Genomic DNA, 24,103 nt, shown 5'->3' with positions numbered 1-24,103 from the left:
CTGATGAGTAATACGCATTAGCCAGAGAAGGACAGAGTAAGTCCCCTCATACAAACATTTGAGTTTCTAACTTTCAAAGATGCGAATGTGTTTTCTCAGGTCCAGTCACATTAGTTCATGTGTCTGGCGTGCACGGTCACGTGTGTCCATCCTCTACAAGTGGCTGTGCTTCTGTGTACTCTACAGGACAGTAGGGCAGTTTTTAAATTTCAAGCCCAGGATATCTAGAAGCAAGCTTACAAATGGCGGGATGTAGCCAGTTGTGTTAGTTGGGTACCGAGGCTAACTTTGTTGGATTTACGATCAAAGTGGACCTATGAATTCACTTTTGGAACAGAACTCATTCATACATAGTGGAGCTGCTGTACTTTGATCATGGACAATAGTCATTGAGACTGTGTTTCCTTTGAGGAAGTGTGAAAGTAACTTAGATATGGATATATAGATCTATAGATTTATATACATTCCTTTGTTAATGTTCATTTTCATTACGGTTTATTCCAGGATACTAGATATAGCTCCCTGTGCTACACAGTAGGACCTTGTTGCTGAGCCGCTCGATATGGAACAGCTTGCATCTACCAACCCCAAACTCCCAGTCCGTCCTGCTCCCTCCTCTCCTCCCGCTTGGCAACCACAAGTCTGATCTCTACGTCTGTGAATCTGTTTCTGTTTCAAGGATAGGTTCATTGGTGCCACAGTTTAGATTCCACATATAAGTGATATTCATATGGTGTTTGTCTTTCCGACTTAGCATCAAGTATACTTTAAATAGTTACCCATTTTCCAAGCAGAGCTCTTCTTTCTTCAAATACCTACAATTAAAAAAAAAAAAAAAAGATGGAATGATTTCATATTTCGTGGTTCAAAATACCCATTAAAAAGACATCATTAGGACTTCCCTGATGGTCCAGTGGTTAAGAATCTGCCTGCCAATGCAGGGGACGTGGGTTCAATCCTTGGTTCCAAAAGATTCCACATGCCTCGGTGCAACTAAGCACATGTACTACAAGTACTGAAGCCTGCATGCCCTAGAGCCCCTGAGCCCCAACATGAGAAGCCATCATAATGAGAAGCTTGCTCACTGCAGCCAGAGAGTGGCCCCTGCTTGCCGAGACTAAAGAAAGCCCGCGCACAGCAATGAAAACCCAGCACAGTCAAAAATAAATAAATTTTTAAAAGACATCATTAAAGGATCAATCACTAAATATTGACAGTCTTTTCCATTTTATCAACTGAGTATAAAGAGACAGATTTTATACCTGATAGGGTAACTTTATTTATAACTTGGGCAAACTTTCTTTTTTCTCAGTTTCTACATGTGAGACAATTCATCTTAAAGAATAAGTAACTTTTTAAAGGCAAGAAATAAGAAAAGAATGGAACTATAAAGTGAAATCATTTTTGGAATTTGAAAGGCAATGACAAAACTGACAAAGGAAAAATAAGAAAACAGACAAACTCCCTCCAAATATTTCAGCATTTCTAGTATTAGAACTTGTGCAATTTATGAGTGAGCAGCTCTGTTTTTCTATTTCATGAGTTCACATGTCAGTGGCTGTGCATTCCATATATGTGTGCATGTGTGTGCCTCTGGGCTTATAGCTCAGTGTTTATCTGTATAGGTTTGTTGTTATATACCATTGAGGACCGGAATTATGTCTTATTCACCTTGATGTCTCCACTGCAGAGTGCTGTGCGTGGCATATTACAGGTGCTCAAGCTTGCTGGAAGGAATGAATGAATATGCTTGTGACAAATGTCCTTTGGATGTGTTGCTACCGTGTGAGTGTATTTACATATCAGTGGAGAGGTGTTTTCCTGAGCTCCAGTCATTTGTGTATCTATCTGAATGGGTGAGGAAGGGACTTCTAGAGTGAGAAGCTTTGGCAGAGGAGGGCGGCCTGGAGCCAGGAAGCAGGAGGAAGCAGGCAACAGGCGTGGCTGCCTCTCTCACGTCCACACTGCGCTCTCTGCCGGCTTCAAAACTGGGCTCCGTGTTTCCCCTTCCTCTTGGCACTTTCTAAACTCTCTCGCACTGTCAGAACATGCCTGTTTAGAAACTAGCTCAGGCCTATTTCTTCCCTTTTGAGGAGGAGGAGGAGCTGGTTTCATGCTTCCAACAGGTGTGTTTTCCATCCTTATTTTAGAATCTCAAATTCTGCTTTCAAAGGGCAGGCAAAATGGAGACTGAAATAATTGATTCAACAACAACCTCAAGGCCTGTAAAATGCCATCTTTGCTACTAACCAGGGGATATCATATATCACAGGTAGACACTTTTATACTTTAGAGAAGAAAAAGAATACCATTTTCTCCTCCCTCCTAACTAACTGCCCCCTGGGCTACTGGGACCCTCAAATAACAGTGACAGATACTCTCAAAATTTCTAGATGACAACAGAAGAGGGGTTTCCCCTGGTGGTCCAGTGGTTAAGACTCTCTGTTTCCGCTGCAGAAAGCAAGGGTTCAATCCCTGGTTGGGCAATTAAGGTCCCACAGGCCAATGGAGTGGTCAAAACAAGCAAGCAAAGATAAAGAAAAGAGAAGAGAGCCTATTAAAAAAAAAAAAAATACCTATGGAATTTTTCAGAAGACTGAAAAATCAGGATTCAGGGCTTTCATGATGGTTCAGGGGTTAAGAATCTGCCTGCAAATGCAGGGCATACAGGTTCCATTCCTGGTCGGGGAAGATTCTACATGCCTTGGGGCGACTAAGCCAGTGATCCACAACTATTGATCCCGCACGTCCTAGAGTCCACGGACTGCAACTAGAAAGTAGCCCCCACTCGCTGCAACCAGAGATAGCCCTCGTGCACCAACGAAGACACAGTGCAGCCAAGAAAAAATAAAGAATAACAAAAAAACAAGAGAAAAATCAGGATTCACACATTTCCTGAACCCTTCTCTTGTGTCTAACAAAATCCTATCAAGCATCTAATTCCCCTCCCAAGTGTCGGGTACCAGCATTTTTCTGGCACCCACTGCTCTCACTCTTCCCAACTCCTCCTCCACTTGCAGCCCAAGCTCCACCTGGCCTTTCTAGGATTCGCTATTGCCCACCAGGTGATTTGGTTCATTTTCTCTTCCCAGGTAGATTACAGCTGCTGCTGCTAAATCACTTCAGTCGTGTCCGACTCTGTGCGACCCCATAGACGGCAGCCCACCAGGCTCCCCCGTCCCTGGGATTCTCCAGGCAAGCACACTGGAGTGGGTTGCCATTTCCTTCTCCAATGTGTGAAAGTGAAAAGGGAAAGTGAAGTCCTCAGTCATATCTGACTCTTTGCGACCCCATGGACTGCAGCCTATCAGGCTCCTCCATCCATGGGATTTTCCAGGCAAGAGGACTGAAGTGGGGTGCCATTGCCTTCTCCAAGATTACAGCTATTTTCCCTTATATAATCCACAGGTTCCAGGGGAAGCTGTCAACAAAACACCTGCTGACTGAACAACAACAAGAGATTCAGATGTCATAGAATTTTAGATTCCTAAAAGGAATCTTAGGATCTTTTTGTTCAATTTTTCTGTTTTAGAGAGGATAAGCAGAGGCCCAAAGGGTTACCTTTATAGATTTTAAAGAAAAATCATTGGCTCCAGACTGTATGTTCAGCTGAATAAATATACTTGGTTCCTCACTAGAAAGCCATGCGGTGCAAGCGTGCTTAGTCATGTCCAAGTCTTGGAGACCCCATGGACTGTAGCCCGCCAGGCTCCTCTGTCCATGGGATTTCCCAGGCAAGAATACTGGACTATAGAGGAATCTTCCTGACCCAGGGATCACACCCACATCTCTTGCATGTCCTGCATTGACAGGCAGATTCTTTATCACTAACACCTAGGAAACCCTGCTAGAACCATGGTCTTTCTATTCTGACCCCCAACCTTGATCTTCCCTATTCTGACCTCAAGCCCTATATTCTCAATGAATTGCTGCCCATGGTTTGACCTGACAGTGGGGAAAAAAAAAACCAACTAGGTCCCAGGATGACAACCTCCTTTCCAAAGGAGGTTGGGAGGACCATCGTGGTGTCCAATGACAACAGAAGGCATCAGAAAGAAAGGGGCAGTGACTTGAAGGTGTATGGAGAGTCAGCAAGAAAGTGGAGGAGGAACTTCCCTGGTGGTCTAGTGGCTAAGACTCCAAACTCCCTATGTAGGGGGCCCGAGTTCCATCTCTGGTCAGGGAACTAGATTCCACATGCTGCAACTAAAAAGATTCCACACGCCGCATCTAGAGATCCTGCATGCCGTAATGAAGACCAAGTGCAGTCAAATAAATAAATAAAATTAATATTTAGATAAATTAATAAATAAAGTCAGTCATTGATAATAAAGAGGGTGGGAGGTAGGGTCTTTAGAGGGTCAATGACCAAGTCTAAGCAGAGTCCAAGCAAATCCAGTTCTTCACCAAAAGACGATTAGAGTCAGGTAGGAACTGATAGGCATGAGGGGCAGAAAGAGAAACATTAGACAAACTCAGATCTGGTTCTGACTCTACCCTTGACAAGAAGTAAAATTTGGAACAAATTATTTAACTGTCAGGTTCTCAGGAAGACTCAGAATCTTATAGTCTGGTTGGGAGCTAGTCTTCATTCCAAGGATTTGCAATCAGATTTTTTATCTTAAAAAGCTGGAAGAGGGTTGGAAGGATAAATTGGGAGTTTGGGATTAACATATACAAACTGCTATATATAAAATAAATAACCAACAAGGACCTACTTATAGTGCATACACTACTCAATACTGTGTAATCACCCATAAGGGAAAGAACATGAAAAAGAATAGATATATATATATATGCATAACAGTCACTTTGCTGTACACTCGAAACTGGTTGCTCAGAGGGTAAAGGGTCTGCCTGCAATGCAGGAGAGCTGGGTTCTATCCCTGGGTCTGGAATATCCCCCGGAGAAGGAAATGGCAACACACTCCAGTACTGTTGCCTGGAAAATCCCATGGACAGAGAAGCCTGGTAGACTACAGTCCATGGGATCGCAAAGAGTTGGACACGACTTCACGACTTCACTTTGAAACTAACACAACATTGTCAATCAGCCATACTTCAATTAAAATAAAAAAAGAGCCTGGAAAACATTAGAGAGAACCGTCTTTCCTTGCAGAATGCTGCAGTTTGTTTACATCACAGTTTACTCAGAGTCTGCTGTTAAGTCAAAATTCCATCCTTGTTATTTTAGTCTGTTGACACTGTGGTTGCATATTTCACCATGTGACATCATTACCATGGAGGCGTAAGACATTTTGGGGCTCCTAAATTATGACCAATGGATGGTGGTTAGGTGCTTTTTCTCAGAATATCCTTTTAACTACAGGTGTACTGTACTACTGGAGAAGGAAATGGCAACCCACTCCAGTGTTCTTGCCTGGAGAATCCCAGGGACGGGGGAGCCTGGTGGGCTGCCGTCTGTGGGGTCGCACAGAGTTGGACACGACTGAAGCAACTTAGCAGCAGCAGCAGCAGCAGTACTGTACTTCATGTGTGAACCATACTTAAATAAAAAAGAAACGTTGATCACTTTCAATTAAAACACTAGATGGAAAAAAAATCCTACACTAGACAGCAAAGAAATACATACTTATAAAACATTCCTCCTCTCAGAATTTTCACAAGGCCTGAATTATCTTGTAATCTGATGATGCTATAATTTTGGCATCTACATTTGAATTCAATCTCTCTGCTTAAAGCCTCTTGTGAAGTTAAACTCCTATGAGATTTATTTTAGACTGAAACAGTTTCATATTTTTCATTGTACTACAGAATAGAAAAAAGGCAAAATTAAAACACCACCAGGGACTTCCGTAGTGGTACAGTGTTGAAGACTCTGCGCTTGCAATGCAGGGTGCATGGCTTCTACCCCTGGCCAGCAAACTAAAATCCCATCTGCTGTGCAGTGTGGGCCAAAATAAAAAAAGAGGACCAAAAAATCACGCTGATCATTGGCAAGTGTCCTGTTGCAGAAAAGCCCTTGAAGTCATCGTATGCACACGGTCTTCCCAGCTGTAAACCTGGGCATCTATTTTTAACCCCTTTACACAGTCTGAATGTTAGACCTGGAAGGGACCGTTGAGGTCATCTGATCCAAGTCACTCAATTTCCAAAGGCAGGTAGTGAAGATCAGAGGCATAAGAGACTCGCTGAAGTCAAGCAGGAGATTATTTAGTGCAGCTGATCTGGAACCTGTGTTTTTTCAATTCTCAGCATTACTGTTCTTTGCTCGCTTTTACTTATATTTGTTTTTTAAATTGTTAAATATCATTGCACTGTATACGGTAAAAAAAAAAAAAAAAAACTCTCTCTTCTAACAGACTTCCCTCCCACTCTTCCATGTCGTCGAACTTTTTAGGGGAAACCACTATTGATAGTTGGGCTTCTCTGGTGGCTCAACCGGTAAAGAACCCACGTGCCAATACAGGAGACATAAAGAGACGTGGGTTTAATCCCTGGGATGGGAAGATTCCCTGGAGGAGGGCGTGGCAACCCACTCGAATATTCTTGCCTGGAAAATTCCATGGACAGAGGAGCCTGGAGGGCTACAGTCTGCGGAGTTGCAAAGAGTCGGACAAGACTGAGCACATGTGCACACACTATTAACAGTTTGCTGTATACATATGCAAATTCCATGTCTGTGTCTAAGTACTGACACATTCATTCACATACATATGGGTATATACACGGGCCAAGACTTTTTGTATTTGTATTATATTTGATTTTTATTGAATTATAATTGACATATAATGTTAGTTTCAGGTGTACAACATAGTGATTTGACAGTTTTTTTATTTTAATTTTTTTTTATTGAAGGATTTTGCTTTACAGAATTTTGTTGTTTTCTGTCAAACTTTAACATGAATCAGCCATAGGTATGCATATATCCTCTCCCTTTTGAACCTCTCTCCCCTCTCCCTCCCCACCCCACCCCTCTAGGTTGATACAGTGCCCCTGTTTGAGTTTCCTGAGCCATACAGCAAATTCCCATTGCCTATCTATTTTACATAAGGCAGGCTAAGATTTTTGAAACTACTTTTACTCCAGACTAGAACCTAACTAAACCAAAATAAAAATGGGGGGAGGGGGTGGATAACATGGGAGTTCTGAACAACAAAATAAATATCATTTCTAATAGAAATTGTTATTTCTCTTATCATTGCTCATCTAGAAATTATCATGAAATTTTTAAACATTTTTATTTATTTGACTGCACTGGGTCTTAGTTGTGCCATGTGGTTTCTTTAGCTGCAGCATGCAAACTGTTGCAGCATGTGGGATCTAGTTTCCTGAACACAGGTGGAACCCAGGCCCCCTGCATTGGGAGCACAGACTCTGAGCTACTGGGCCACCAGGGAATTCCCTAGAAATTCTCATAAAATTTGACAAAAGCTTTCAGGCTTCCCAGGTGGCGCCAGTGTTAAAGAACTCACCTGCTGGGACTTCCCTGGTGGTCCAGGGTCTAAGACTCCATGCTCCCAATGCAGGGGGCCTGGGTTTGAGTTCTGGTCAGGGAACTAGATCCCACATGCTGCAACTAAGGGTTCACATGCTTCAACAAAAATTGCAGCCAAATAAATTTAAAAAAGAAAACTTTAGCAGGTGATATAAAGGACACTGGGTTTGATCCGTGGGTCATGAAGATGCCTTGGAGGAGGTGATGGCAACCTACTCCAGTATTCTTGCCTGGAGAATCCCACAGAGAGAGGAGCCTGGCGGGCTATAGTCCATGGGGTCTCCAAGAGTCAGACACGACTCAGTGACTGACACACATGAAGGGTCCTCAGTGCTATGCATGGGGGGTAGGGTGGAATTTATGCTTGGGAGCAGTCTGTTACTGGTTTTGCTTCATAGGATTAGCTTGGTATTTTAGAAAGATCGTTCTGGGACCAGAATAGAGGATGGATTAGAGGCAGCGAAACCAGTTGAGGCGTTACTGAAATGTGCCAGGGCACCCCCGAGTGTGTGAACTGAGAACGTGGAGCTGGATGCGCACAAGTCACAGGGGAAGAGTGGTCTGGATGCAGAGACACGGGAGGAGACGCACAGAGCCTGAGAGCCCGGAGGAGACGCACAGAGCCTGAGAGCCCGCTGGATATGGAGGGGAAGGGGAGCTGGCAGACACCCCGCCTTCTCATCTCCTGAATCTTTTAAAAATATTTATTAATTTATTTGGCTGCGCTGGTCTTAGTTGCAGCGCACAAGGTCTTTAGTTGCAGTATGTGGGACTGAATTCCCTGGCCAGTGATGGAACCTGGGCCCCAGCCCTGGAAGCAGAGAGTCTTAGCCACTGGACCACCAGGGAAGTCCCTAAGATCTTTCTTTCTAAGCAGGAACTCTGTATCTCTTGCCAACTCTGGCCATGTAACTGGGGCTCAATTAAAGTTTTCTTTCTTTTTGTTCTAAATTTATTTCAATTTTTTTCAATTAAAATTTTTGAAGAAATCCTTCTTTTTTTTTTTTTGTATCTACTACACAATCCTAAGCAATTCCTGTTCATGTTTTGATCACCAAATCTTTAATGCTTTTTCCCTTTAAAGCCTGATTTCAACCAATAAAATAGTTCTTATTGTTTACCCCGTCATTCAAAAGCTGAAGGTTTAGGGGTGTCCAGGTGCTTATCTTTGTCTGCATTTTGGGACCATCTGTGTTTTTCCTGCTGCTGCTACTGCTGCTGCTAAGTCACTTCAGTCGTGTCTGACTCTGTGCGACCCCACAGACGGAAGCCCACCAGGCTCCCCCGTCCCTGGGATTCTCCAGGCAAGAACACTGGAGTGGGTTGCCATTTCCTTCTCCAATGTGTGAAAGTGAAAAGTGAAAGTGAATTCGCTCAGTCATGTCTGACTTGTAGCGGCCCCATGGACTGCAGCCTACCAGGCTCCTCCATCCATGGGATTTTCTAGGCAAGAGTACTGGAGTGGCTTGCCATTGCCTTCTCAGTGTTTTTAGGAGGTGCAAATGCCATCATCAAATAACTGGATATTCTTCTGTAAGAAAAACTACACCTGCGGAAGAAATGAATCATACAATCTTCAGAATACTAAAAATACTAATACCATAAAATCTTTTTGAGTACACTGGGACAGGGACTAGGGAGAGAGTAACATTTACTGAGAGCATTTTATATGTCAGGCACTTAATAGGTTTGCTCAATTAAAACCCATAAGAATATGATAAGGTGGTGGATTTTAGCTTATTTTACAGATGAAGAAGATGAGGCTCACTGAAGTTACATGCTTTGCCCAGAGTTATACAGACAGTAGGTGGTGAAACAGGGAACCAGACCCAGGTCTGTTTAACTCAGTTTGATTTTCACTGGACCAAGGGGAAAAAATCAGAATCACTCGTAGCTAGGAACATACCATACGGGTCAGAAAGAAGTATTTATAGAATCACCGTGCAATCTGAACTACTCCATCTTTGTCCCTTGTGACCTCCTTCTTCCTCTGTTAACTTTCTGACATCTAGCTAACAAGGGCTCTAGCTTGCTACCATATTTAAGATGTAGAATAGTACAATGGACAAGGCCAAGAATTTACATATAGACAGATTTGGATTTATTGGGGAAAATACACTGGTTTTAGATGCCCAGTACTGTCTATGTCCGCTTTCATTTTTGTGGTCTCCCGGCATGTGGGATCTCAGTTCCCCAACCGGAGATGGAACTCACATCCCTTGTATTGGAAACGCTGAGTCTTAACCATGACAGCTGTTGTTCAGTCACTAAGTTGTGTCTAACTCTTCGAAACTCCATGGACTGAAGTACACCAGGCTTCCCTGTCCTTCACTATCTCCCAGAGTTTGCTCAGACTCATGTCCATTGAGTTGGTGATGTCATCCAACCATCTCAACCTCTGTTGCCTCCCTTCTTCTCCTGCCTTCACTCTTTCCCAGCATCAGAGTCTTTTTTAAGGAGTTGGCTCTTCGCATCAGGTGGCCAAAGTTTTAGAGCTTCAGCTACAGCATCAGTCCTTCCAGTGAATATTCAGGACTGATTTCCTTTAGGATTGACTTGGACAGGTGCACACATATTTAAAATGGATAACCAACAGGGACCCACGATATAGCACAGGGAACTGTGCTCAATGGCAGCCTGGCTGGGAGGGGAGTCTGGGGGAGAAGGGATACATGTGTATGTATGGGTGAGACCCTTCATTGTTCATGTGAAACTACTACAACACTCTTAATTGGTTATACTCCAATGCAAAATAAAAAGTAAAAAAAAAAATAAATAGCTTCACCACAGATTTTCTTAGAACTCTCTGTTATTTACAGAGTTCTTCAAAGCCTGTCCTGGAAGGGGGCACAACAAAATATTTCAAGGTAAAAAATATTTCAAGCAGATTGATGGCATTTTCAGTATATATCCTCAGTGTTTCTGTTTGTGCCTTCTTCCTCTCTGAAGGTCTGTTTCATATCCAAAGCAGCAGTGCTGAGTTGGGGACTGCACAGGATTTGCCTGCCTGACCCAGGGCTCCAAAAATTATAGCAGCAAATATAAGACGGTTAAAAAAATATTTATTTTTATTTATTTATCTGGCTGAGCCAGGTCTTCTTTAGGGCATGTGGGATCTAGTTCCCTGACCATGGGTAGAACCCAGGTCCCCTGGACCACCAGGGAATTCACCTAGACAATTTTTTGATCCACATGCCACAACTAAGACCTGGCACAGCCAAATAAATAAATAAAAATAAATATTTTTTAAATTAAAAAACCATAAGTTTTTGACTTACAGAGGATTCCCCCAAATGCTAGATCTGAAATTTTGTGACTCTCACTTGACATGTAATATTCCCACTCAGGTTTAAATTAGAGCTGAAGATAAAGCCAATATTTTAAAACCTCAGGGTTTTAAACCATAGATAATATCTTCCTGCAGTTGCCTGCTGATACCACTCCACTGGAATAAGGAGAAATTAAGGAGGTTGAGATGAGCCCTCACATTCTTAGCTCCTAACAGCTAAGTTGCAAAGGTGTAAGAAATGATTTCATTACAGTATTATTAATTGTCTGCTATAAAAATACACATGAGCAGGCAAATATAGAAAGCACGGTCACTGAGTCTACATCTGCTCAGTTAAAAATCACATATTTCCTTTTTTATTGCTATTTATTCATGTTTGATGTTTCTTCTATTTAAACTGATTGAAGTTGTGTGTGTGTGTGTGTGTGTGTGAGTGAGAGTGTTTAATTTTTATTTATCTGTTTAGGCCAAGCCACTCGGCTTGCAGAATCTTAGTCCCCAACCAGGGATTGACCCTGGTCCTCTGCAATGAAAGTACAGAGTCCTAACCACTGGACCGCCAGAGAATTCCTTAAACCAATTGTTTTTAATGTTTTATTTTATTTTTTTCAGGGCCATAAAACTCTTTGAGGATATGATGAAAACTATGAATCTTCTCCCTAGAAAAATGCATATTAACATTCAGTTCAGTTCAGTTCAGTTCAGTCGCTCAGTAGTGTCCGACTCTCCGCGACCCCATGAATCACAGCACGCCAGGCCTCCCTGTCCATCACCAACTTCTGGAGTACACTCAAGCTCATGTCCACAGAGTCGGTGATGCACCTTGCTTATACCAGGTTAAAACTTCTGTTGTAAGCTGAGAAACTCTCTTTTCCCAGTTTGAGTAGAAAACAATCTGACTGATTCTAAGCATGACTTCTGATTAGGACAAAGTAGCTTTTCCAGGGCCTCCCTAAGGTTTTGCATTTTTTTTTTTTTTCTTTCTGGTTCTTCAGAGCTAGAAATTATTTGAATTAGGCTTTTTTCAAATCAATTTGAATAAAGTTTGGTTTCAGGAGGTGGGCCTGGCTGAGAAACAGAACCCTCTTGGTAACAGTCTCACTGAAGCAGGCAAGTGGAGGCATCCTGCCCTGGTTTCTGTCATCATCCTTTTACAGTTTTCTCCTCCATCCATTCTAGAAGAGGGGCAGTGTGCATATCTGCATGCCCACACTGGTTCACAGCATAGACCACTCAGACTCTTTCATACAACATACAAAAAAATACAAGACAAAGAAAATTGCCTTCCCTCTTTCTACATACAAAGCTTGCTGTTGTTTATTCATGACCTCTTTCCCCCTTAATGGCTGTCCTAGCATGTTCCCCTTTAATTTTTCCTTGGAAAAGGGGAAGAAAAAGGGCTTATGGCCCTTACCCTAATGTGTGCTTCTAGTGTCATGTTTAAAGGCAAGGATAGGTCCTCTGGTAAAGTTCCAGTGGTTACACACCTCCAATCCCATCTTCAAAGCCATTCTCCACACTGTCCCCATTGCACAACTTCACTAAAGACCGATGAGGTCTGTATTAGAGGTATACAGACAGTCTGGACTATAATGGAGGTTACAGTCTACTACAAGAGGGCATTGTTTAACAAATAAAAATGTATATGTTTAAGGTGATGCTTTAATATATGTATACATTGTGGAAGGCTTACCACAATCAAACTATGTAACATATCCATCACCTGCCATAGTCACTGTGTGTGTGCATGTGTGTGGTGTGCATGTGTGAGCTTCTGTGTGTGTGATTACCCTTGAGATCTACTCTTGTAGCAAATTTCAAGTATATATTATTATTCACTATAGTCGCCATGATCCCTGAGCAGGAAGACCCCCTGAAGAAGTAAATGGCAACCCACTCCAGTATTCTTGCCTGGAGAATGCCATGGACAGAGGAACCTGGTGGGCTACAGTCCATGGGGTTGTAGGAGTGGGACACAAGTTAGCGACTAAACTACTACCACCATCGCCACATAGTCACTATGCAGTACATAATTTTATACCTGAAGGTTTGTACCCTTTGGTCAATATCTCCACATTTCCCTACTCCCCAACTTTGGCTAACCACTACTGTATTCCGGGAAGTAGTTTTTAAAAGGTCTGTTAGTCATTTTTCAGCTCAAAAACCTTCAGAGACTCGATAATGGCTACAGAATCCTTAGCATGCTAATCTAGGTACACCATGAATTTACCTTTTTTGGTTCATCCTCCTGTCTCTCCCTTCATGCACTATCTGTACAGACACACTGAACTTCAGATCAGAGAATGTGGTGCAAAACCAGTGCTTCTTTGCTAATGTGGTTTTCTGAATGTGCTCACTTGAATCCTAAACTCAGTAGTACACAGTAGGTGCTCAATAAAAACTTGCCTAAACCAGCTGAATGAGTGAGCACAATAGTGGAGGGGAGGTGGTTTAAGGATTGAAGCTGGTGGCAAAGAAGGTAAAACTCAACATTAGGAACTGAGCATTGGGGTTAGACTCAGGATAATCGTTTTCTTATTTGGCGTTTGCAGAGCAGAACACGGTTGAGTTTCTCCACTAACACACAGCTCACCCATTGTACACTGCAGTATCATCAGAGAAGGAAATAGAGATTACCAGGAAATGATCAGGAAATAGGGTACGGTTCGATTTAAATATGAATTCATCTTATACTCAACTAGGTGGAAGCAAAGAGAAACTATAAGACAATGCAAAGAGCTAGTGCTTTGATAAGCACAGAAATAATTATTTTTTTGTTGGCTGTTAATTTCATACATATGATACATCTGGTAATCTAACTGCTGCTGCTGCTGCTAAGTCGCTTCAGTCGTGTCCGACTCTGTGCAACCCCATAGACGGCAGCCCACCAGGCTCCCCCGTCGCTGGGATTCTCCAGGCAAGGACACTGGCGTGGGTTGCCATTTCCTTCTCCAGTGTATGAAAGTGAAAAGTGAAAGTGAAGTCGCTCGGTCGTGTCCGACTCTTAGCGACCCCACGGACTGCAGTCCACCAGGCTCCTCCATCCTTGGGATTTTCCAGGCAAGAGTACTGGAGTGTGTTGCCATTGCCTTCTCCGATTTAACTGCTAACACAGAGCAAAATGTAATTCCCGGGGTCACTGCCGAGGCTCGTGAGAAGCCCAGGAGGACCTGAGAAAAGCGCTCTCAAAAGAGTCTCCGTCTTTTTCATGCGGTGATCACTGCTCTCACCTCTTTAAGTCTTTGTCTTCAAGTTTTTCTCCTCAAGCCTCTAGCGCTGGTGTTGCCATCGCTCCTGTTTGTGTGACTCCGTCTAGCCCCCACCCCTTCCAGTAGTCCAATCACTACCTATAGATCTTTTCGCTGGCATCCAGGGTCTCAGGCAACAACGTGTGGCCTCTTGATTGGCCAGGAGATCCTACAGGGCTGGCTCCAAAATTGGGCCCAAGGACAATATGGAAAAGTGTGAGGGCCCAGAGGGTGGGAAAGGCTGCCATCTCTCAATATAATGCTAGGACGAAGATGCAGCCTATCCTGAAACAAACAGCATTAAGTTAAATGCCCTCATTCAAGCCATAAGTATGTTCCAAACCAGGCCAACCTACTGAGCATGCCCAGTTACATCGTTCTGGTCACTCCAGGGTTCTGAAACGTAAACTCCGTTTCTCCGGGTTTTTAGAGTGGCCAACAGGTAAAAGAAGGTTGCAGGAAAAACAGTTCTGGAGAGGTTCAATGAAAGAATAGCACCTGCACACAGGAAGTGGAAGAACGTGGGAAAATTGCCCAACACACAAACTCAGCAATGCTTCAACATGAATTGTAATGTATTGGATTAAGGAATTCAGGCCGACTAACAGATACACCGGGAGAAGGCAATGGCACCCCACTCCAGTACTCTTGCCTGGAAAATCCCATGGATGGAGGAGCCTGGTAGGCTGCAGTCCATGGGGTCGCGAAGAGTCGGACACGACTGAGCGACTTCACTTTCACTTTCATGCCTTGGAGAAGGAAATGGCAACCCACTCCAGTGTTCTTGCCTGGAGAATCCCAGGGATGGGGGATCCTGGTGGGCTTCCGTCTACGGGGTCGCACAGAGTCGGACACGATTGAAGTGACTTAGCAGCAGCAGCAACAGATACACCAGGGAACCAGTAGATGGCCTGCCTGAGTAAGGATAACTCCAAATTGGGGAAATGTTACGATCTGGTCTAATTTAGTTAATTAAATTTATGAAGCATCTACCATGTAATGAGAGGCAGAGTGAGAGTGCAAGAATAAAAAAAGAAATCTAATGAGGAGGATTTGAAAATGCAATGTAGAAATACCTACTGTGATAGAACTATAAACTAATGCTGGAGAAAAACAACGTTTCAGAAGGGACATCTGGGAAGTGTACAACAGTTCTTATGGGCAGCAGCTAACCAAATTAAAAAAAAAAAAGACTTTCCTCATTATCTCATGTTTCCTAAAATAAATAAATTTACCTTTTCCAAGGTAAATAAATGTAAACTCTATGTTTATATTGTTTCATTGTTTTGAAATAGGCAGCATTTGTCTATCTCCCAGTTACAAAGAAAATGAAAAGTAAAGCTCATAGAGGTCGCTGCTTTCTTTAGAATTAACAAAGGATCAGTGAGTGTCCAAACTGAAATGAGATCTTATGTTGTCTGAATTCCAGCCCAGTGGTTTTAAGTATGGTTGTATGTTTTATGATCAGGTTGTACCTATGATGAATAAACAAAGACTTTTGCAAGGGTGGAGGCCTGGGGGAGGTAAGTAGATGCAATGCTAAGTTACCATGTATTACCAGTTAACATGGATGGTGTCAAAACGGGTTCACTCAGAAAAAGACCAGTTTTAACAACTCCCTAGGACTGTGAAGAAAGCTGATCGCCAAAGAATTGATGCTTTTGAATTGTGGTGCTGGAGAAGACTCTTGAGAGTCCCTTGGACTGCAAGGAGCTCCATCCAACCAGTCCATTCTAGAGGAGATCAATCCTGGGTGTTCATTGGAAGGACTGATGCTAAAGCTGAAACTCCAATACTTTGGCCACCTCATGCGACGAGTTGACTCACTGGAAAAGAGTCTGATGCTTGGAGGGATTGGGGGTGGGAGGAGACGGGGACGACAGAGAATGAGATGGCTGGATGGCATCACCGACTCGATGGACATGGGTTTGAGTGAACTCCGGGAGTTGGTGATGAACAGGGAGGCCTGGCGTGCTGTGATTCATGGGGTCGCTAAGAGTCGGACACGACTGAGCGACTGAACTGAACTGAACTGAACTGAGGAGAGTGTTGTGTCTCGGTGAAGCTCCTGCTCATTAAAGACTTTCTATTGGTGGTTATAACATTGAATGAAAGAAAGATGGGATTAAAGAGAGCCTGACACTTTATCCCTGCTAGATCTGAATATTTTTATCTGTGAAAATAAGGTGCCTTTCACTGATCCTCTCAACTAGCATCTCTGGACCTCTCCTTGTTCAGCCCTTCATCAGTGTGACGGCTGATCCCCCGATGAACAACACCCTTCACATTGTGTCCACCGTCCTGAGCACATTGGCTCAATGTCCTTGAAAATTTAACATTACTTTCATTTAAAATTTTTAAAAATTCCTTTTGAAAACATTTATTTATTTGGCTGCACTGGATCTTAGTTGCAGCACGCAAGATCTTTGATCTTATAATTGCAGCATGTGCGATCTAGTTCCCAGTAGTTCTTCAGTCGCTAAGTCGTGTTTGACTCTGCAACCCCGTGAACTGCAGCACGCCAGGCTTTCCTGTCTTTCACTAGTTCCCAGACCAGGGATTAAAACTAGGTCCTCTGCGTTGGGAGGGTGGAGTCTTCATTACTGGACCACCAGGGAAGTTCCTCAACGTTATTTTTAAAGGAAACATTTCAACCATAAAGACAAGTTTACAGACTTGCCTAAGAAACAGCCTTTTCTCCCTGCAGAGATTTTTTAAAATGTTAACATTTTCCTTCGTGTGTGTGATTAACAGTTGAAGCCTCTTTTACATGCTGCCCAGATCCATTTTCCACCCTGCCTGCCTAGAGGCATCAGTGTCATGAAATTAGGGTGCTGCGCACTTGTCCACTTTTTATGCTTAGTATATGTACATGTATGGCCTCATAAACAGTGTGACTGTTTTAAAGAGCTATCATAATTTACATACTTTGTAGTTCGCTTCTTTCACTCAGTGGTCTGTTTTTGAGATGTGATCGTGTTGATACATTCAGTGATCATTTCTACATCATTCCCACCTCCCACTAGGAGCCAAGAGCTGTTCTATGCCTGACAGTTTTCACAAGACCATGTGTAAATTGTATAAAAATGTGAGAGGAGCACATCTCTAGAGGCTCTGAAGGTACAAGGGATCTAGAAGTACCTGAAGCAGGTCCACACTGATTTTCATAAACGCTCTTAGCGGCTTCACTCACCCTCAGTAGAGGCAGTGTTGGCTCCACCAGACACAATGACTTGATAAGAATTAGCCTAAGGAGCGTTACTTTAAAAAAAAAAAAATAGTATTACTGCATTAGTATTTATTAATGCAATGGAAAATGTCATTTGAGATCTCTTATGATGCAATTCCCATAGCTCATCTTCTGACGTTAACCTATATTTATGACTGGAGAAATATCAATAACCTCAGATATGCAGATGACACCACCCTTATGGCAGAAAGTGAAGAGGAACTAAAAAGCCTCTTGAAGAAAGTGAAAGAGGAGAGTGAAAAGGTTGGCTTGAAGCTCAACAGCTAGAAAACAAAGATCATGGCATCTGGTCCCATCACTTCATGGGAAATAGATGGGTAAACAGTGGAAACAGTGTCAGACTTTATTTTTTTGGACTCCAAAATCACTGCGGATGCTGATTGCAGCCATGAAATTAAAAGACGCTTACTCCTTGGAAGGAAAGCTATGACCAACCTAGATAGTATATTAAAAAGCAGAGACATTACTTTGCCAACCAAGGTCCGTCTAGTCAAGGCTATGGCTTTTCCCGTGGTCATGTATGGATGTGAGCATTGGACTGTGAAGAAAGCTGATCGCCGAATAATTGATGCTTTTGAACTGTGGTGCTGGAGAAGACTCTTGAGAGTCCCTTGGACTGCAAGGAGATCCAACCAGTCCATTCTAAAGGAGATCAATCCTGGGTGTTCATTGGAAGGACTGATGCTAAAGCTGAAACTCCAATACTTTGGCCACCTCATGTGAAAAGACTGAAGAAGTCTTTTCCACTCACTGGAAAAGACTCTGATGCTGGGAAGGATTGGGGGCGGGAGAAGGGGACGACAGAGAATGAGATGTCTGGATGGACATGAGTTTGAGTGAACTCCAGGAGTTGGTGATGGACAGGGAGGCCTGGCGTGCTGTGATTCATGGGGTTGCAAGGCGTCGGACACGACTGAGCTACTGAACTGAACTGAAGCTCAGTATTTATTATCATTTAGGGAGCACCTTTAAAAAAGGATTGTTTCACTAGTGGCTCAAACAGTAAAGAATCTGACTGCAGTGCAGGAGACCTGGGTTCCATCCCTGGGTCGGTCGGGACGATTCCCTGGAGAAGGGAATGGCGATCCACTCCAGTATTCTTGCCTGGAGAAGGCCATGGACAGAGGAGCCTGGTGGGTCCATTGGATCGTAAAGAGTCGGACACGACAGAGGGACTAACACTTCCACTTTTCTTTGTATAAAATGCTGCTGCTGCTGCTGCTAAGTCGCTTCAGTCGTGTCCAACTCTATGCAACCCCAGAGACGGCAGCCCGCCAGGCTCCCCCATCCCTGGCATTCTCCAGGCAAGAACACTGGAGTGGGTTGCCATTTCCTTCCCCAATGCCTGAAAGTGGAAAGGGAAAGTAAAGTCGCTCAGTCCTGTCTGACTCTTCGCAACCCCATGTACTGCAGCCTACAGGGCTCCTCCGGCCATGGGATTTTCCAGGCGAGAGTACTGGAGTGGGTTGCCACTGCCTTCTCTGATTTAACTGCTACCCAGAAGCTGGGCTCAAAATGCGAGCGCGCAGCGGAGCGAGCGCAGCGCGCCTGCGCCGTACGTGCGCGCGCATGCTCCCCGCCCCCGCCCGCCCCCGCGCCCTGGCAGTTGCAAAAGCTCGCCGGCGCTCGTGGCTGATACCGCTTACCTGAGGGACCCGCGGCCGCCCCCGGCCGGCGTCGCAGCCTCCCGGGAGCCCGGCCCCGAGGTGTGAGGTGAGCCCCGGGTCGTGCAGGCCCCTTCCCGTCCGGCGAGCGGGAAAAGGAGTCGGGAGTGGGGACTGAGGAGGTGCCGCCGCGGCTGCCCGCTCCTCGGTCTGACCCGGTGCCGAGGAGGCACCAGCGGCCGCGGCCCCTCCTCCTCAGGGAGCGTTATTCGTGTCGCCGCCGAAACAACAGCCGTGGGCGCCGCGCTGTGGAGGGGTGTCTCGGGGCTTTCTCGGGGTGGGCGGCGGGGCGCGGAGGAGCCCGAGTTTGGGCCTGGGCGCCGGGGCGGGCCGATGCCCGCGGACGGGGTTGACCCTCTGGGTCCCGAGCCCGCGCCGAGCAGCCTGTTGGAGGGTGGTCCGCGCTCCCTCCGCGCCGCGCTCCCTGCGCCAGCCCTGGGGCTCGGTCGGCGCCGCGGGGGCGTGTGGCGCTCCCGGGCCGCTGGGGGCTGTGGGGGGAGGACGCGGCCAGTGGCGGGAGGGCAGTGCGCCGAGGGCTGAGCGCGGGGGGCGTCGGGGCTTCCCGGGGCCGGGCGGCGTCGCAGCATCTGGACTGCCTCCTGTTTCTAGTCCTGAATGTTGTCCCCTCTCCTCCCTCCCGTCAGTTTTGCAAAGTCTGCATATTCCTCCTCGAGCCTTCCCCCTCTGCCCCCTTGGACGCTCCGTGTGTTTGCCCTGGGGTAGGGCGGTGAGATTCATCCGTAGCCTCTGAGACTTAGCAGCAGCAGCAGCAAACATGTCAAGGCATTGTAGCATCTTCCTAGAGGCCTTTGTCAGAGTTAGGTGCCTTCCTCAATAAAAGAAAAAGGGGTGTTTTTTCTTTCGTTCTTAAAAGAACAAAAGCATATGCCACTAACTTAGGCAGAGGAGCCAACTTGAAGTTGCAGCATATCTAGGAAGGAGGACAAAAGGTCTGGGTTTTGGCCCAGAATAAATGAAATTTTGAATTTTGGTTCCCTTCTGAATGTAGGCAGACAGAACAGCAGAGCAGCTCAGCAGCTATAGAAATAAATGACTGCTCTATAAGGTTGGTCAAGCAAGATATTATTTTATAGAAGTAGTTTGGAGAGACCTGTAATGTTTATTTACGGGAATTGGGTTACTTGGCAAAGCCAATATCGCAGGAGCAAGGAAACAGAGACTTGACAAGGGGGATGTTACCTCCCTCTTGAGCCTTCTTTTAGCCTTTAGTGATGTGCTGACAGTCAAAGGGATAGAGGAATCCATAGTTCTGTTATTAAGAACCATTTACTCCTCAAGATAATGCTTTCCATCCGTACTTTTTTTTCCCCCCCATCCGTACTTTTAGGCAAATCAATGCCATCTTTTTCCTCCAGAAGAAGAAGGAAAATAACAAAAAAGTGTTTGTTTGAAGTGCCAAACCACAACATAGAGGTAATAAGATAGAAGTGGCCTGGCTTCCAAAGATAGAGCTGAAAATAAAAGATAATCGAGATGCAATTCTTCTTACAGTGTTGCTTTTTCTTTAGGGGGTTCTTCCTCTACCCCCCTCCCCCCAAATGCTTTGAAACTGTCAGGAAAGTAAGGTAATTAGTAAAGCCTACTGTCCTACCTTCTCTTTCCTCCTCCTCCGTTATTTATTTTTTTCTCATCCACTGATATTCCCTGCCTCTCCGTCTCTCCCGAATCTACCAGTGCCCTATTAATAGAAGAAGAAAGGACTGTAGGTTCTTTCATCCCGTTTTCATCTTAGGTACTGTATTCCTCTGAACTTTGTTTTGTGCTTTGAACATTGAGGTGGATTTTTGTAGAGAGATCCCCAGCCATGATTGAGATATTTGAAGTAGGGAGCCTTGCGGGGAAGATAAACAGTAAAGTGCACGTTCTTTCTTTGTATAGCACAGTGCTGTGAGAGCGTCATCATTGGGCAGAGAGAGGGGCTTTTAAATTCCCTGTAAGTCCTCTGTTGCCCACTTCACAGGCAGAGAATCTCTCTCTCCAACTTAAGTTTCGTATGTGTTGGTAAAACTATGAGATTTCATACTGAAAACTTACTCTGAGCTTGTTAGTTTGTTGATGTTAGACTGCTGTTGACTTTATTTTCTTCAGGAGACTTGTGATAGGAAACAGTTCTTACTGCATCTTTACCTTCTTTCACAGGGAAGAGCAGTGTTGGCCTCAAGTGTTTTTTAACCCCTAAATCTCTAGAGTTAGAGACGTTTAAAGCTGCAGTTGGCCACAAAAAGAGCAGTAGTGCAAATGAAAAGCAAGACTTTGAAATATGTATGAGAGGAATTGTTCAGTATAGATTTGTGAGAAGGGTCACAGCGTCTTGAGGAAACAAGTGAAGGTTTTTAATAGTGGCATTTCCGGAAGGTTAGGAATGAATGTTTGAAGAGTAACAACTCCTCCTTGACTAGAAAACAGTTTTAACTGACTGTTGCATCGTAAATGGTGAATCTATCTTTGAGTTACAGTCTTTGAGTTATGCTGAGAACTAGCAACAGTTTTGGTGGATCCAAGGAATGCACTGTGAATGAAGTTTAAGAAAAAACAACTAGGCTAGTAGGCCTAAAAAAATCTTGGTCCCCAAAGTTTATCTCATTAAACTAATTTTATAGTCAAAACATGCAACCATGCTAAAGGGGGGGAAAAATCAGGAGCTTGATATTAGAGCATTTTCTGAACACATTTTAATGAAAAAGGGAAACCAGGCTGGAATTTCAACCTGATTTTTTTTTAAAAGTCCAGATTCTGGCCATCTTTCAACTTTCCAGTTTTGCTTTTAGTTTTAAAAGAGCTTCTGCTTTCTCCAGTCTTAAAAGTAATGTATAATTTGTAAGATGGACTGGATTTTGATGCCTACTGTTCATTTTAATCTTGAACTTGAATGTTTTCCCTGTATTTTTTTAAGCCCCATCACTCAGCACACTGGAAGATTAGATTATCTTTTGTAATCAGTAGATGACTAGATGGACTTTAAAAATTAGAGAAAGTAGCAAAGTGATACCTTGAGATTAGTAAGAATCTAGGCCCTCAGAATTAAATATGGAGCTATATAAACTTTAGCAACCAGAAAACAGTATCCTGAGAGTGAATTTATTTAAAAAAAAAAAAAAAAAGATATGGAAAACAAAAGGCCAAAACCCACATGAGTTTTAGGAAAAGGAATCTAGCACTTTGAGCAGTGATATGCTCTCAGTGTGTACTTTGCTGTTTATGTTCCTTGAGAGAAGAAGCTTCAGAGGTAGTGATTGCTAATCCTTATAATGCAGTCTTGGAAAACTCTGAAAGAAGACAAAAGAATATCCTCCTGTTCCCATTGTAGCCAGTGTGTTTGAGGCAACCTTTAATTTCTGAATTGGAAACGCAAAATGTTACGTACATTTGTGGTGTGTCAAGATAAGTAAATCTAAGCTGAGAAAGATGAAAGGAATCACTTTCTGTACAGGAAGTGTGAATTGGAATAGAATTGCTAACATCTTTTGTTGCAGGGCCCTGCTGACAAGCCCCCAGGGCCCACTTTTGTCATTGTCTCTTCTGGGATTCAGCCTGCTTTCTTTCCTCTTCACAGTTGCCATCTCCTGCTTTTCCCACCTGAGTTCTTTGGGTCTGGCTTTGTAGCCAGCCTCTGAAGACAGTTCCAAGACTGCATCCCCTTTATTGCTGTTCTTCAGGACAAATACTCACCTTATTTTAGGGGCTTTTACTTTTTATCTTCAAAAGAGAACTGGTAAATTGGGGAATATCAGATTCCTGATGTTACACATTGATAAAAATTAAAGTGTAGGGTTCAGTGTATCTAGTCCTTTTTGTTTTCTGATGAAATAATCATCAGGTCACTTAATCTGAAATTAGTTTTCCCAGATATCTTGTATTGCTCTGTAAAGAAGTGAATGTCTCTTTTCTCAGGGTTAGGGCATGGAAAACTGTTTACAGACCCCTCATTTTCTACTGGTCCTTGGCGCCTGAGACTGTTCCCTCCAGTTAATCCAGCAATTCCCTTATTCAGCTGAGATTCTGCAGATTTCTGTAGTCAAAGATATAATATCAAAAAGAATACAAAAAATCTTTTAACCTTTATGTAATCAGTTGCTGTATTTTGTCAGCATTTCTTGGTTTGCTCAATCTTCTGTGTCCTGCTGTCTGAAACTTACAGCTTCTTCAAGGCTGATTCTCTTAGGAAAAAGGATTGTTGCTATCCATACTCACGTGATCCTGATTAGAAGCATTTATTTCATTATATTATTGAAAAACAATTTAGAATATATATCAACTTTTTTTTTTTAACTGTGCATAATATTTGGTTCAGCTGAGAGGTGATCTGATTTTTTTTCAGTAGTGAAAATCAATTTTTGACCCATTCTGAGTTTATCATCTTTTTTTTTTTTTGCTTTTCTTGCTGCCTGTGGTAGGGCATTTTTGTGTCCCTTGGCTTGTTACTTAATCAACAGTCAATAAACATTGATTCAAGTAGTAGTATTGTCAGCACACATTTACAGATTTAGCAGACTTAATTTTCCCGTACAGAAATAACATGTGACAGATTTAAAAATAACATTTTAGCATTTATAATACTTTACTCCTTTTTTGTTTTGTTTCTGTTTTTTGACCACACTGTGCAGCTTGTGGCACCTTAATTCTCTGACCAGGGATCAAACTCGAGCCCCCTGAAGTAGAAGTGTGGAGTCCTGGGAAGTCCCTATAATATTGTATTTTTAAACAATTCAGGTAGTTTTATTCTGTTTCACGTATGTATATTTTTGACAAAAGTGGGAGACTCTATGCTGTTTTGTAAACCATTTAAAATTTAATTTTTCACTTACTGTATTGTTACTGTCTTTTCAAGTCAGCATATACAGATCCTGCTCATCATTTTTAGTGAGTGTGTTATGTGTTGGTTGTGCTGTAGTTTAACCAATTCCTTATTGGTAGACTTTCAGATTGTCTCTGGGTTTTTATTTTATAAACAGTGTTGTACTAACATTTCAGTTATACGTCATGTGTACTTGTGTTTACTTGCTTAGAATAAATTGTAGAATAGGTCTGCTGAATCAAAGTATGTACATTTTAAGAGCTTTTGATGTCCATAGGTATTTTTTTGAAATGCCAACTAGTTTACTTTTTCTCCAGTAGTACTTGAAAATGGAGAATTTCCTGGCGGTCTAGTGGTTAGACACTTCACTGCCTTGG

The 24,103-nt window shown here is 43.4% G+C and overlaps 2 protein-coding genes across 8 annotated transcripts in view; one reads left to right on the top strand and one right to left on the bottom strand.

Moving 5' to 3' along the window:
* The window catches only part of LOC129538011 (liprin-alpha-1-like), a 79,777-nt gene extending 78,960 nt beyond the window's left edge, over positions 1 to 817 (bottom strand). For all 4 annotated transcript variants that reach the window (XM_088827594.1, XM_088827597.1, XM_088827596.1 and 1 more), the window contains exon 1: positions 780 to 817. The gene's annotated coding sequence lies outside the window, so the exon portion shown is untranslated. The remainder of the gene's footprint in view (positions 1 to 779) is intronic.
* Positions 818 to 18,842: 18,025 nt separating this feature from the next.
* The window catches only part of LOC148774938 (liprin-alpha-1-like), a 42,820-nt gene continuing 37,559 nt past the window's right edge, over positions 18,843 to 24,103 (top strand). Inside the window, exons 1-2 of one of the 4 annotated variants that reach the window (XM_088827591.1) lie at positions 18,843 to 18,959; positions 20,259 to 20,344. In XM_088827591.1, the coding sequence (XP_088683717.1) occupies positions 20,267 to 20,344 (78 nt within the window). In that variant the 5' untranslated portion in view covers positions 18,843 to 18,959; positions 20,259 to 20,266. The remainder of the gene's footprint in view (positions 18,960 to 20,258; positions 20,345 to 24,103) is intronic. The other 3 variants (XM_088827590.1, XM_088827592.1, XM_088827593.1) reach the window with 3 other exon arrangements.

The sequence above is a fragment of the Moschus berezovskii genome, chromosome 18 (assembly GCF_049115385.1).
Source record: "Moschus berezovskii isolate FMDL1 chromosome 18, NW_MosBer_1.0, whole genome shotgun sequence".
NCBI lineage: Eukaryota > Metazoa > Chordata > Mammalia > Artiodactyla > Moschidae > Moschus > Moschus berezovskii.
This window is presented reverse-complemented; position numbering and strand designations above follow the sequence as displayed.